This window comes from Jatropha curcas, chromosome 2 (assembly GCF_041381405.1).
Source record: "Jatropha curcas cultivar XTBG-Jc1 chromosome 2, XTBG_Jcur_1.0, whole genome shotgun sequence".
Taxonomy (NCBI): domain Eukaryota; kingdom Viridiplantae; phylum Streptophyta; class Magnoliopsida; order Malpighiales; family Euphorbiaceae; genus Jatropha; species Jatropha curcas.
Window position 1 is genome coordinate 5,235,331 of NC_143152.1, and position 14,829 is coordinate 5,250,159.

The 14,829-nt window shown below is 30.1% G+C and overlaps 1 protein-coding gene across 1 annotated transcript; it reads left to right on the top strand.

Annotated features, from left to right (window-relative positions):
• Positions 1-1,886: 1,886 nt before the first annotated feature.
• Positions 1,887-5,969, top strand: LOC105635789 (structural maintenance of chromosomes flexible hinge domain protein). The gene is made up of 4 exons (XM_012218894.3): positions 1,887-2,738; positions 3,432-3,587; positions 3,749-4,423; positions 4,654-5,969. Exons 1-4 carry the CDS (start codon positions 2,385-2,387, stop codon positions 5,773-5,775), a joined length of 2,307 nt encoding a protein of 768 aa, XP_012074284.1. The 5' UTR covers positions 1,887-2,384; the 3' UTR covers positions 5,776-5,969.
• Positions 5,970-14,829: the final 8,860 nt, after the last annotated feature.

Sequence of the window (14,829 nt, forward strand, 5' to 3'; positions counted from 1 at the left end):
GATTTGGTTTGGTTTCACATTAATGTTACTGTTTTACTTAATTTTTTTTATTTAACAATACTGTTGATTTAGGTTTAGATGTTTGGAGGCACAATGGTCTATGCTTAATTATATTAAAGTTTTCTTCCATACTAATACTTCATCCGTCTCAATCCACTTTCTATTTCATACAAATTAAAAAATATCGATTATTATAGTTAAAAAGACATTTATTCATATAACTTTTCTATTATGTTCATCTTAAATAATACAATAATTATTATATTGGAATAATAAATAAGAATTAATGAGGGTTATTGGAAATAAAATAAAATTTAATAAAGGTGTAATATACAATTTAAAGATAAATTATAATGCAAAAGGAAAAATAGACTATATTTTGGATCAAACTGAAAAAAAAAGATGAAATATCTTTTTGAGACAAGGGGAGCAATAAATGACAATTCTCTGTATCTAGTCAATAATTAAATCAAATTAGTTCATTTCAGTCGAATTTGAATAATTATTTTAAAATTTTGACTACCAATTAGTTTAGATACCTAAAATTGTTTGGTTCTCAATTTTGATCGGTTAATATATATAATTAATCATATTTATTTTTAAGTTTAAAATATCTAATTTAATTTGAAATAACTGAATCTAAATCAAACCAAATCTAATTAAATTAATTCAGTTTGGATCAATTTTTATATTATTTGGTTCAAAATTCAATGACCGTAAAAGTATATTTAGATAGATCGAAATGGAACTAAATCTGTTTAGGATTCTCACCCCTTGAGATGGAACTAATTCTGTTTAGAATACTCACCCCTGTTCATTTTACTGATTTAAAAAAAAAAAAAAAGATTTAGTGCTTCAACCAGACATAAATATCACTTTGAAGCATTTTATTTTTTGAAAGCCGGAATAGTTTTCTAGAATATTTTTCTTTTTAGGGTGTGTTTATTTATAGAAAATTAGAGTAGTTCTTTAGAAAAAATTTTCAAGAAAACTGAGAAATAAAGTTTTGTATTCAAATAAGTCAGATTTCTACTTGAAAAATTAGAAAATAATTTTTTAATTTTTCAAAATTTAACTAAAATTTTGAAAACAATTTTTAAATTGTTTTCCTTTAAGATTTTGACATTTTTAGTTAATATGAGAATTTTACATATTATTTATATTTATTTACAATTTTCTTATTATAACTTAAGTAAATATTTCCTCTGTTCCATTTTATTTGCATGGTTTGATAAAACACGCATATTAAGAATTTAGTCAATAAAAATTATTTTACCATTTTTTACTATTAATTTATTAAAATATTAATAAAAGTCATTTATTTAGCGAAAGATCATAAATGTTATTATAAGAAAAATGATTGTTTACACGTATAAATTTAGAAACCTTACAAACATTTTAGGGCATTTAAAAAATAATAACAAACAAACAAAATGAGACTGAGGTAGTATAAATTATTTATCATTTTTTATTGATGATCTTCATTATGATTTGAGTAATTTATAAAATGCAAGTATTTTTATTAAAAGAAATTATTTAAGCTAAGATTATTAATGTAATATATTATCCAACATATTATTTTCATATTGTTCTACAGTAAAATTTGTTTTTTTATCCAACAAATAATAATTCAATTTTTCTAAAATTAATTTTATTTCGGAAAGCGATTTTTGTAAAATTTTAAATTCTGGTAAGTGATTGTGCTTCTAAGGAAAGAATCATAAAAATCTTTCTAAAATTTCAAAATTTAACTCCCTAATATGATCCTAAAATCCTAATATTTTGTTTATCCGTCCAATTCCAAAAATAAAAAAATAAATCATCCAACAATAGGAAATGGATAAAATAAAGACTAAAATCAAAGTCAACTAAGTAGCTGTTGGATACGCCGTTACATTCGGAATACCTTCAAACTCAAACCCTACTCTCTCTCTCTCTGCCACCGCAACCACTGCCACAGCCACGGCCACCACCTCCACCACCACCACCCCGGTTACCTTTTAACCCTAGTTAACTTCTTAACTTTCTTTTTAGTTTTCTCTAACCCCATATCGCGCACTGTAGTCTTTTGTCTCCTAGATAAAGACCCTCCCTTCTATTTTTTCTCTCGCTCTCTCTCTCAGAGTATAGCTCATTTATTTCTTTAAAAATACATTCCACAGATAACGGCATACTCTCTCTAAAATCCCGAGAAACAAGCGGTGAATTACTGATTTTGTTTTTGGTTTTGATTTGGGTTTTTCATTCTTCATTAGCCTGTGTCAAGTGGACTGAGATAGACGAAAAAAAACTCCAATTTTGGAGATTTTTGGAATTATTTAGGATTCGGAGATTTTGAGGTTAGTAATTTGTGCATTTTTTTGTTTATTTGAAGATTTTGAGGCATGGTGGTAAAGATGATGAGATGGCGGCCATGGCCGCTGTTGGGTCCTCGGAAGTACGAGGTAAGGCTAGTGGTTCGAAGGATGGAAGGGTGGGATCTGGTGCGGGAGAGTGGAGGAGAAGACAAGGAAAACAAGTCTGACAAATTAACCGTCGAGATTCGATGGAAAGGTCCTAAATTTGCGTTTAGTTCGTTAAGGCGGACGGTGAAGAGGAATTTCACGAAAGAAGTGGAGTTTGCCGGTGAAGAAAACGGGGTCGTTGAATGGGATGAGGAGTTTCAGAGTCTGTGTACTTTATCGCCTCAGAAGGAGAATGTGTTTCACCCTTGGGAGATCGCTTTTACCGTCTTCAATGTGAGTTTAGTACTTTCTTTTTCATTTTTTACTACTTTTATTTATTTTTCTTTCCAAACTACAAAAGATGTTTGGTTCTGTTTTTATTATTTTCATGAACTATGGGAAATATATAAATATTTGGGTTTAATTTTTTTTTCCTTTTGGATTTTGATTGAAGAATTTGGTGTTTGATTCTGTAGTTATCGATTTCTTTGGTGATTATATTTTCTATTGAATTTGAATGGATGAATGATTCTTAATTTATAAAATTTGGATTTAGTAGAATTATTTTTCCTCAATTGACTTTGTAAAGCCTTGGAACTATTATCCTTTTGGATTTAGTTCGACAGATAGTTTTATCTTCCTGTTTATTGTTGAAGATTAGAAATTGAATCCATGTAATGCAAAACTTTATGACATGATGATCAATTGGTTTTGCTGTTTTGGGGGCTTTTTTTGGGTTGGACTTATTGTCGCTTGGTTGGTTGGATCTGGAATTCATTCTGTTATTTGGGTTATATTCTTTATTGTTCTTGATTAGAGGTTCTTAATTCTGGTCTGGTTTCTGGAATTCATTTCTATGTTGCATTGTATTTATATTTTTGTGATGAGTCCTTGAAGTTTATGTACTTTGAACCTTTTTTTTTTTTGGTTGCTGCCAAAATAGCAAAACCTTTTCTGGGAGAACTTAGCTGATTCTTTCTGATTCAGGGTGTGAACCGAGGGCCAAAAAACAAGGTTCCTGCTGTTGGTACTGCATTGCTGAACCTTGCTGAATTTGCTACTACTGCCGAACAAAAAGAGTTGGAATTAAGCCTCCCCCTCTTGCTCCCTACTGGTGCTGCTGAGACTCGTCCATTGCTCTGTGTATGTATCCATTCACCACTCATTGTTTTGGTTAAGCTTAAAAGTTTGTACCTTTTATTATGAGGTCCAGTGCCTGTAGCTTTTGTTCTGTTGGAATGCTGATTACATTTCCCTTTCACAGAATTTGCACTTTCTTAGTAGTTTTTGTATCAACCATGCAGATATCACTAAGCTTATTGGAATTGAGAACGGCTCCTGAAACCTCAGAGCTGGAACAGAGAGCGATAGTTCCTGTCTCATCACCACCTCAATCAGGAGAAACTGTGTCAACTGAAAAGGATGAGCTCTCTGCAATTAAAGCTGGCCTTAGGAAGGTTAAAATTTTTACGGAGTATGTGTCTACTAGAAAAGCAAAAAAGGCTTGCCGTGAGGAAGAGGGAAGTGAAGGAAGGTGCTCTGCAAGAAGTGAGGATGGTGAATATAACTATCCATTTGACTCGGACTCAATCGATGATTTTGAAGGAGGAGAATCAGATGACCTTAAAGAGGATTGTAGCGTTAGGAAGTCATTCAGTTATGGGACACTGGCTTATGCAAATTGCGCTGGTGGGTCATTTTACTCTGATATAAAAAAAAATGGTGAATATGAGGATTGGGTTTACTACAGCAATCGCAAGTCAGATGTGGGTTGTTCACAGACTGATGAATCCTCTGAACCATCTCTGTTGCAAAGCTCAAAGCGCACCATACTGTCTTGGAGGAAGAGGAAATTGAGCTTTAGGTCTCCTAAGGCCAAAGGAGAACCATTGTTGAAAAAAGCTTATGGAGAAGAAGGTGGGGATGATATTGACTTCGATCGTCGGCAACTTAGTTCGGATGATGCTGGTGCTCTTGGGGTAAGAAGTGTTATTCATGTCTTGTTTTTCATATTTTAATTTAATAATATCTTTTATGGTTTTAGTTGTACTTATTTTGTTTGAAAAAAAAAAAGTGAATCTCATTGGGCATCTTGGAATGTAAATTAGGTCATTATTATGATTAGTTATTCCTTGGCCTTTTGGATTGTTAAATCCTTGCATCCAATTAGAATAAGTTCCAGCTCTAAATGCTGTTAACTATTTTGCAGTCTCACAAAGCAGAGGAGGATTTGTCTGCAAATCGGTCATCAGTTTCTGATTTTGGAGATGACAATTTTGCCATAGGCAGTTGGGAACACAAAGAAATAATAAGCCGTGATGGACACATGAAGCTTCAAACAGACGTCTTCTTTGCTTCAATTGATCAGCGAAGTGAACAAGCAGCAGGTGAAAGTGCATGCACAGCTCTTGTTGCTGTTATTGCCGATTGGTTTCAGAACAATCAAAATGTCATGCCAATCAAATCCCAATTTGATAGTCTGATCAGAGAAGGATCACTTGAATGGAGGAACCTCTGTGAGAATGAGACCTACAGGGAGCAATTCCCTGACAAGCATTTTGACCTGGAAACAGTCCTCCAAGCCAAAATACGCTCTCTTTCTGTTGTTCCTGGCAAGTCCTTTATTGGATTTTTCCATCCAGATGGGATGGACGAGGGAAGATTTGACTTTTTGCAGGGTGCCATGTCTTTTGATAACATTTGGGATGAGATTAGTGGCACTGGATCAGAACGTCCAAGCAACGATGAATCTCAGGTCTACATTGTTAGTTGGAACGATCATTTTTTCATTCTCAAAGTTGAACCAGAAGCTTACTACATCATTGACACATTAGGCGAGAGGCTGTACGAAGGATGCAATCAAGCCTACATTTTGAAATTTGATAGTAACACAATAATTCGCAAATTGCCAAATGTTCCTCAGCCATCTGATGAGAAAACGATTGCTGATCAACATATTGTGGCAACTGCTGCTGAACCTAAGAATCAGCAGGTGAATCCAAAGGAGGAGGCTTCTACATCAGAGGCACTAGTAATCAAAAATGAGGAACCGATGAAGAGTGATGACGAAGAGGGGGAGGTGTTCTGCCGAGGTAAGGACTCTTGCAAGGAATATATAAAGAGTTTCTTGGCTGCAATTCCAATCCGGGAATTGCAAGCAGATATTAAGAAAGGTTTACTAGCATCAACGCCTCTTCATCACCGCTTGCAGATTGAGTTCCACTATACCCAGCACTTACAAGCACTTCCCAAAACTCCTCCGACAGATGCAATGACAGCACTACTAGAATCAGTTGATGTTGCTATAACTGAGCTCCATGCACAGGCATAAAGATTTTCTGTAAATTTAGCGAGTGTGATTAGCCTAACATATTAATTTGTTACTGGACTTCATATGATGTTGAAATTTGAATGGGATTAACAAAGAGGAACCCATTTCAGCTTTTTGAGGAGTGTGACATTAAAAAGGTTGTTTTTCTTCTAAGCTGTTGCTGAAATGGAACTTGCCTTTCTTGTTTTTTTAAAGTTGGCTTATTGTCTACATCTGTTTGTCAATATCAGTGACTAGTTGTGATATCTAATTTCCAGGTAAAAGGTGCTGTTCTGTAAAGCACTGCAATTTCTTTTTCTTTTTTGAACAGAGACTGTAATTTCCTTTTCACCCTTCCAATTTTCTCACTTTTTAACATTTCTCAAAAAATTCTCTTTAAGATTTTCACTACTTTTGCAGACTTGTATGCGGATAATACATATGCATCCAAGCATTTTGCAGCTCCTTTCAGATTTCAAGTTCCTATACGAGGGCAATAATGTCATCTCTCTCTTTTTGCCTTTAAGATTGTGTAGTGAGAATCTAAGAGGCTTAAAATTTAGGATCCCATATTCCTTTCCTATAATAATGTGTAAGCTGTGCAGAGTAACTTCAAAAAGCAGTTGTTTACGACATGACAAGAATCTTTCAACTACTGCTTCCTTTTTGAGTAAAAATTCCAACCCAATTTTGCACGCTCAAAACTTTCCCCCCATTGCTACAGAACATGTAGTAAGCAGCTGGTCATTATCTGGGTTGCTAACTGACAATGAGCGGATGCAGAGACGTGTATGGTTTGCATGTCTCATAGTGAGGAGTGAGGACCAACTGCATGTATTAGAGACCATTTCTGGATTGGTTTAGAGACCATTTGCAGGATGTGAAAAATAATCTTTTCTTGGAAGATTGTGTTTGGTGAGACCTTACTGCCTTGTGCGACCTTATTGCCTTGTGCACTGGATGGACCATATACTGACGTAAGAGAATTTTCTAGTTCAGGGCTTCATGAGGTTGCTGCAAACTTACCTTTGAATAAAATCTGTGTTCACAAGTTGAATTTGGATGGATTAAGTGGAATCCATTTTATAAATATTTTATTATTATTATTACTTTTTTGACAAGATCAAATGCTTTATGTATTATCATTAATATCAAACCGAAGAACATCATCAATTAAAATTGGAGGGACAATACCTCACTTCAACGATATCGTATGAGGAACCTGATTCACTGATTTCTTAATAAACTTAACATCTATAAGAGTAATACTCGAAATAAGCATCCTACAATCTGCGATCAAATTTTCAATATAAGAAAAATCACAAACATCCTTACTTGAAGCATTAACTGCCAAGAGGCAATCACTCTCTAAGTATTAAAATTGAGACAATTTACAAAATCTTTTAAAAATGGAATTCCGCTGTGGTACTAGAATAAGCATTATCATTTTATGTAGGGCAACTTGACGTTATCATCCATGAAATGCCTACCCCAGTTCAGGATACACTGTAGTTTTCCACAAGCAGAATTGGGTTATTTTTCTGTGAGAAAACTAGGAAAAGGTCACTTCCAGGACAATCATAAATATACAATTAAGTTTCAAAAAGAGAGAATGGTAAATACTGAAAACTTGAAATCATTGTTAAAAAGTTATTTAAATCTTGCAAATGTTAATCTTTTCATTTTTTAATATTTGCATTCACTTCTAGACATGCTATCTTTTGTGCTTTCTTTTTTTTTTTTGACCATCAGATGAGTTTCTGTGGATGTAGGATATGTTACAAATCTGCAATTTGCACAAGGCAATGTTGCGATTCAAACAAACTTCGAATACAATATTTTAAACATATCAGATGGTACATCAGGAACCCATTTACAGGACAGAGAATACTTTTAATGCTTTGCTTTTCTTCTTCTTTTTTAATTCCATTGGAAGAATTATAATAGGAATGTGCATTAGTCGGTCCTAATCAAAACCGAACCTAATAAGTGGTTCGGTTTAATGTTGATTAATATTCAAATTGGCATCAGATGAGGGGATCTCTTACAAATATAATCAAATTGTTTTGTTCAAAACAATTGTCTTACAGATATATATTTGTAAAATTTTGATTTTCCTATAATAAAAAGCAATCTCAATAACTAGGGTCATGTTTGTTACTGTCGTGATTTATAGGTTTCGTAAAATTTTAGTTAAAAAAAAAAGAAATATGTTGGTTGTAAAAGTGTTTAAATTTACTTTTTAACTTTTTTCAAAATCGTTTAAAAAAAATAAAAAAAGTGTTTTATGAAACTACAAATTATAGTTTACGCAATTTTTTTTTGATACGCTTCTCTCTTCTTTCTCTTTCTCTTACAAGTCTCTCTTCTACAAATCCCTTTCCTGAACGTCTCTTCTTTTAGATAAATTTTTTATATTTAAATGAAAAATGATATCCTTTTAAATATTTTATTATCGTATCCTCTTTTTTTATCTCTTTTATATATATGAGTTGATTTTGTATATAAAAATGTTTATAGAAAAATTAAAAAAAAGAATAATTTTCAAAAATTAAAAATCAATCAATAAAATAGTTTTTTTTTTTTTCAAGAATGAAAAACAAAAAACAAAAAATAATAACAAACTACCCCTAAATTTCCACTATAAAACAATGCTTCTACTTAATCATCAAACACATATCCTTTTCACTTTCAGCTTTTACTAATATACAGATGTTAAAAAATATATCGATACAGAATTCTATTTAAATTACAGTTCAACATATAAACTAACAGTTAGGCCATTGATTTTTTTTTTCTTTTTTGTTAAAACAAAATAATCTTTTATGTTATTACTTTTTCTTTTATTTTTTTAGAGTAACTTTTCTTTATCTTTGGAACTACATATATAATTCTAAATTTATTCTTTATTAAAAAAATCATATACAATATTAAAAGTGAGATTATGAAATGCACTATAATTATATAATAATATATGAAAATATAAATAACCAATTTCACTTTAAATTATATGATTGGAAAATTCGATGTAAATACCATAAAATTAGGACTTTAACAGAACATATAGATTAAACAAAAATATAGAAATAGAAATATGTATATATAAAGAGAGATTTAGAAAGTTGATAATTGAAATTTTAGAATTATACAACTCTTTTTTATGAACTGCAAGTAAAATTAGTTTCACATTAAGAATTGATATTTTGAACTATTTAAATAGTTTAATTAATTAAAATTTTTATTAGATGCATAAAATTAATATTTAAAATAATTTAAATGAATGTACAATAAAAAAATTATATAAATAGGTATTAAATTTTTAATTGATTTCTATAAATTTATTCTTCATTTGTTCATTAAAAAGTAATTGATGTGTCTCTTTAAATCTCAATAATAATAATAATAAATATAACTTGCTTCAAAGGTAGAAAGTCATTTAAATATTTTCAAATCCATGGTTTATATTCCAAGTATTAATCTAATTTATAATTGTAAATGTTATTATAAAATAAATGTCTTATTATATATAAGAATTTAATTTTTCCATCATTTGAAACATAAAAGTACTTCTTTATTTATGTGGAAAAGTAGAAATAGAGATTACATGTTCAGAAATTCAATTTTCTTTTCTGAGAAAGCATCAACCAAATATCAGAATTCAACTTTCTCAATTTATTTTCCCGTGAGTTTCTGACAACAAGACACCCCTTAACATTTTAAGACTATTGAATGAAAATTTTAATGAAATAATAATTAGAAGAATTATTGAATTAATTTTTAAAAGTACATAATTAAAGAATTAAAAATTAATTTGTTTAGAAAAGTTTTAGCCTTTTAAGCTAGTTAAGCCAATAGCACATGAAGCAAGGACCCACTTGAACGAATGTTGAATTAGGTAAAATAAGCCTCCTGCAAGGCTGGCTACAATGAGAACTGTGGATTGGCTTTTTAAACTTCTGGTCCCATTTTCACTGCTTTCCATTTGGGTCCAGTTATTTTACTTGCACATTATGTTATGTTCCTTTCCTTTCTGTCTGTTTCTTGGCATTGCGCGTTCGTTGATCATAAAATAAGTCTTTTTGGAGGATTACAGCAAAATCTGGATTTGTGTCTCCTTATTTAATATTTTCAAAATATAAATAGTTTAATATTTTTAAATTACGGCTTAAGAAATTTATTATTTTTTTTAAATTATAATAAAATTAATGATAATTTAATTAAATTACTTTTATATCAAAATCAAGAATGATTTGTGAATGTAGTTATTATATATAATGTAAATAAGGTTAATATTGAAAAAGAGTCATTTATTATTCCTTAAAATACTCAAAACGTATTGTATTTTGAAACAAAATAATACCTAAAGACGATTTATATTTTGGGACATAGGTAATAGTATTTTTTTCCTTCTTGTGTGATAAAAATTACTTAAAAAAAGAAATTATAATTCTCCTCTTTCCTATTATTGGGAAATTTTAATTAATAAAAACAAAATCAATTGTCCTATTAGAAAAATTAATAAAAATAACTGTAAATTTATGGATACCATGGACATAGGAATTAAACAAAAAAAAAAAAAAAAAAAAAGAAAGAGAAGTTATATAATCAATGCATAAAAAAAAGTTAGATAATGAATCCAAATCATACTATTATTCTTGCACGTTTACAAAGTTTATTTCTTTTTGTAAACGACCTGCCCAGATGCTTTCGAAATAGGCCACCACCAACCCAAGGTTATCAAACTACTACCATCATAATTAGGTTTCACCCAACCCTCAGGAGGTGGAATCCAAGCAACAAGAACACGACTTGTAGCAACTTTTTGGACAAGATCGAATTAATCGAAGCCAAAGTGTCCATAGACACTTTAAAAACATAGCTAGTCAACCGAGGCAAAGTCATAGTCTCATTCGTAAAGAACCTCAAATTGCAAGCCTTCCAATACCACCAAAAGACTGGCTAAAAATCAATGCTTCTACTGTAAGCTAAAAGGTCCAACAGACAGACAGTCCAAGTTAGAACAGAGCCATAAGATCCCATCATCAATAACAAAGAAATCCTTATGCACCTGTAAAAATAACACCAAGGTCGAATGAAAGAACAATCCCGTAATAAATATAACAAGTTTCACAACCACCATGACAAATACCATACAAATCCTCAGCAACTAAGCCGCGAGCAAAACACAAAACATTAGTGCGGAGGCGTCTATGAGCAATTAGCCAAACAAAATGCTTCAACTTTGGTAACCCATCAATTTTCTAAATCCAAGCATAAGACCACATTGGAAGAAACCGAAGAAAACTCTTCATGAAGTAGAGCAGCATAAGCAACTTTAACCATAAAACCACCATTAGGAGAAAAACTCCAAATCATAGAATCAGCAAGAGAAACAAAAGACAAAACTGGGATAGACTGAATGAGCAGGCGAATATGATCCTGAATCAAAGTATGCAAACTTGAAAAATCCCAAACACCATAAACTATAATAGAAGCAACACGAAAATGCTCTTCACCAACAATCATACCACAAACTAATATGCTGCCCATTACCAATACGCTAGGCAGTATGAGAAGAAAGAAGACAAACTGCAAACAATATCTTTCCAGGTGCTAGAATGAAAATGTTTCAATGGCACAGGAATACCTTTTTAACACTTTAATAACGGTTGAATTCACCGTTAATTAAGTGACACTCAACATCATTAATAATATTTATTTATACTAACTGTCTTTGTAAAGAATTGAAAAGGAAAAACCCAATCTTTCAATAAAACAACTTCATCATGAATTTTAGTTGGTTATATTAACTCTCTTTGTAAAGAATTGAAAAAGAAAAACCCAATCTTTCAATAAAACAACTTCAACATGAATTTTAGTTGGTTTTCAGTTTTTACAAGGCATAATAAGTCCTTAGCTTCCACGTTGAATCCAAAGTAGGCTCAAATTGAACCAAATCTTCTACCCATCCACAACATTGCTCTGCCTTCCCAGACCAAAAGCCAAAACCAAATTTCCGTCCAAGGCTGGCCACAAGTCAGACCATTCTCACGGAAGTTTAGGGTTTTGCAAGTGAGCTTTTGAAGGCACCCAAAGTTGACTATTAGATACTTTAATTAAATTTTTATGAACAAATTAGATTTTCTTTAAAAGTTTGTGCCATCAACATGTTAATTAGCAATTGTTTTAGAAATTTCTCTAGCGACTTCCTGAATTTTTATGTATCGTGCAGCTCCGAATAGATTTTTTTTGCTAATTCTGTTGTAATGCGAAAGTTTTTTTTTATGTATATAAGGAAGAGTAAAGTTCAAAAAACCCAACAAGATAACTACTGTGCAAAAAGGGACGTGAGATTATGAATCCTAAGAAAAAAACTCTCGGCAAAATTTGCAAGTGAATCAGCCCGAGCATTGACCCAGATTGAATTGTTTGATTAACTTCTATGGAACCGGGGGATAGGGATACTCATTTCAACCCGATCTGAGTACCCAATAAAACTTCATCAATTTATAAATAGAGTGGTACAAATATCTATAAATTCGACTCGAACTAAACTCGAGCCTGATCTGATTAATTTTATTCTCTTTTTATGTGAAAAGTAAGCTCTTTTTATTGATTATATACATATATATTATTTCAATATGACTTGAATTTAATTCAATTTAAGACGGGTGGCTATCCGAAATATTATTTTTTATTGTAAAATTGGATATGGATATTGCAAAATTCAAGCCGTAACCCATCCATGATAATACCTATCAGGAGAAGTTGCCAGCCAACGGACTTCACAACCGTATGAATTATGCTGCTTTTAGTCAGACTTGAGAGAGATGTGTTTTTGATTTAGAGTTTAGGAATATAGAATTCATTAAGCGTAGTTGTTGTGTTCGGTTGGGTTTATATATATTTGAAAATTTCTTTTTATAAAACAAACAACAATTTATCATTTAAAAATATTAACAATTGCATTAATTAATAACTAACATATTGAAAAACTAAAACAATATTTTTATTTTTATAATCAATCAATCAATCAATCATGTATAAAGACATATATAATCATTTGTTAGAATCATGATGATACTTAACTGTGACACTGTTACAATTAAACTAAAATAGTAAAATCCCTTAATATTTATATACCATATTATTTATTTATATTCATGTTAAATATTATTATTATCACTTCAGAAATTGTTGTTTTAACCTAACGGCATGTGAAATCAGTTTACAAGTGGTCGCCATAATTTGGGTTTCATCAAGTATTATATATATATATATTTCCAAATATATATATATATATATATATATATATATATATATATATATATATATATATATATATATACTAGTCTTCTTCTCATGTTTCGCAGGCGGATGTTATACGATGTTTAAAAATAAAAATACTATTTTTATTATAAAAAATAATCACTTTCAATAATACAAATATAAAATATATTACACTTATTAATTTCCAAAGAAATAAAATAAAAAAAAATATTTTTTGGAGATTCTTGCAAATGATTAATATATCAAAATATACATACATAAATCAAATTTATAATTAATCTTGAATTTTTTCTTTTCTAGAAATATTATAGTACGTTTAAAATATTTTTATAAATATCTTTTATTATTGAATTCATTTTGAATAAATAGTCTAAAATACGTGCATAAATCCAAAAAAGATTAAAAACATAAAAAAAATTTTCATTAAAGTTTTCCCTGATTTGAAATAGGGTGAGAAATACTATCATCTCCTTTCACAAAAGAAAACATACAGATCAATTTAATCATACCTTAGTTGATCATTGAGAACTGAATATATTTTATAATTTTACCGCAATCACCACATTGATCAAGCTCAAATTTATTAAATGCCATGAAAACAGTCTTGTGTTGTTTGCAAGGAATTCATTTCTTTTTTGTTGAAAGTATAATGTGATTTTTTTTATATAGTTTCATTTATATTGAAATAGATATTTATACAAATTCCGTAAAAATAGAAAAGAAAAAAAAAAGGAAAATAAAAGAGAAAATATTAATGATATTTTTAATTATTTATAAAAAGAAAGTGAAATTTTTTTAAAATATTAATGATATTATTCATTTTATTGATTATTTAAAAACTAAAAATATTAATAATATTAATTAAAATTTCTATTAATAATATTAAAAATAATTTTTTAAAATATAAAAATTATTTCCAACTCAATAGATTAACATTGCCACATAAGCATCTTAATACTCTAAAATGATGCCATGTAAGTTTTTAGGACTCAACTTTTATATATATATAGTGTACTCAACTAGTTTTTTAATTCAAGATAATTAGTTCTTATTGCTAATTTCGTTTGGCTTAAAGCATAATCTTTCTTTGTTGTTTGAAGCATATATGTTTCAAAAGAATATCAATACCACCTTAATTAGTAGTTGAGCTACATTATAAAAAGAAAAGAAAAGAAAAGAAAACATTACGATATTACCCTAATTAACCATGCAAAAAAGCTGCATTGACTCCAGAAAAAGGTTTTGGCAATGGATGCTTCATAATGAGTTCACACCTTCCTTCAACCTTTTTTGATGCCAATCAGTAACCTTTTTCTTATACTCAGGAAGGAAGAGCCATCAGCCATGTGCATCTTCTTCATAACTCATTATTCCATACTTATCTTAATAATAATTCTATTTCAATATCAGTTTCACTAGGCTCCACATATTCTTGTTATAATCCTTTGAATAGATTCTTTCTACCAACTATTATCATCCTTAACCCTTTATCATTATTGAGGTTTGCGTTTGTGTTTTCCCTTCCATTTTTTTTTTTCTCAATTAAGAGATTTTCATCCATTAGAATATAATAAAAAGGTATAACCTACCGTATGTATAACTGGTAGGTGCAATCTTTTCACACCATAAAACATAAAGGCTTTTTGCCTTTCTAAGAAAGTGCACTTCATCAAACTTTTACTCTCACACCCTTAAGAGATGTTTCATCCATTAGAATACAATAAAAAGGGGAAGCTAGATTTTAAATATTGAATGCCAAAAATAAAAATAAGAAACAAAGAAAGA

Coding starts and splice junctions, on each gene's coding strand:
- LOC105635789 (XM_012218894.3), top strand. CDS start 2,385: ATGGTGGTAAAGATGATGAGATGGCGGCCATGGCCGCTGTTGGGTCCT. Junction 2,739..3,431: donor TCGCTTTTACCGTCTTCAAT/GTGAGTTTAGTA, acceptor TTTCTGATTCAG/GGTGTGAACCGAGGGCCAAA. Junction 3,588..3,748: donor AGACTCGTCCATTGCTCTGT/GTATGTATCCAT, acceptor TCAACCATGCAG/ATATCACTAAGCTTATTGGA.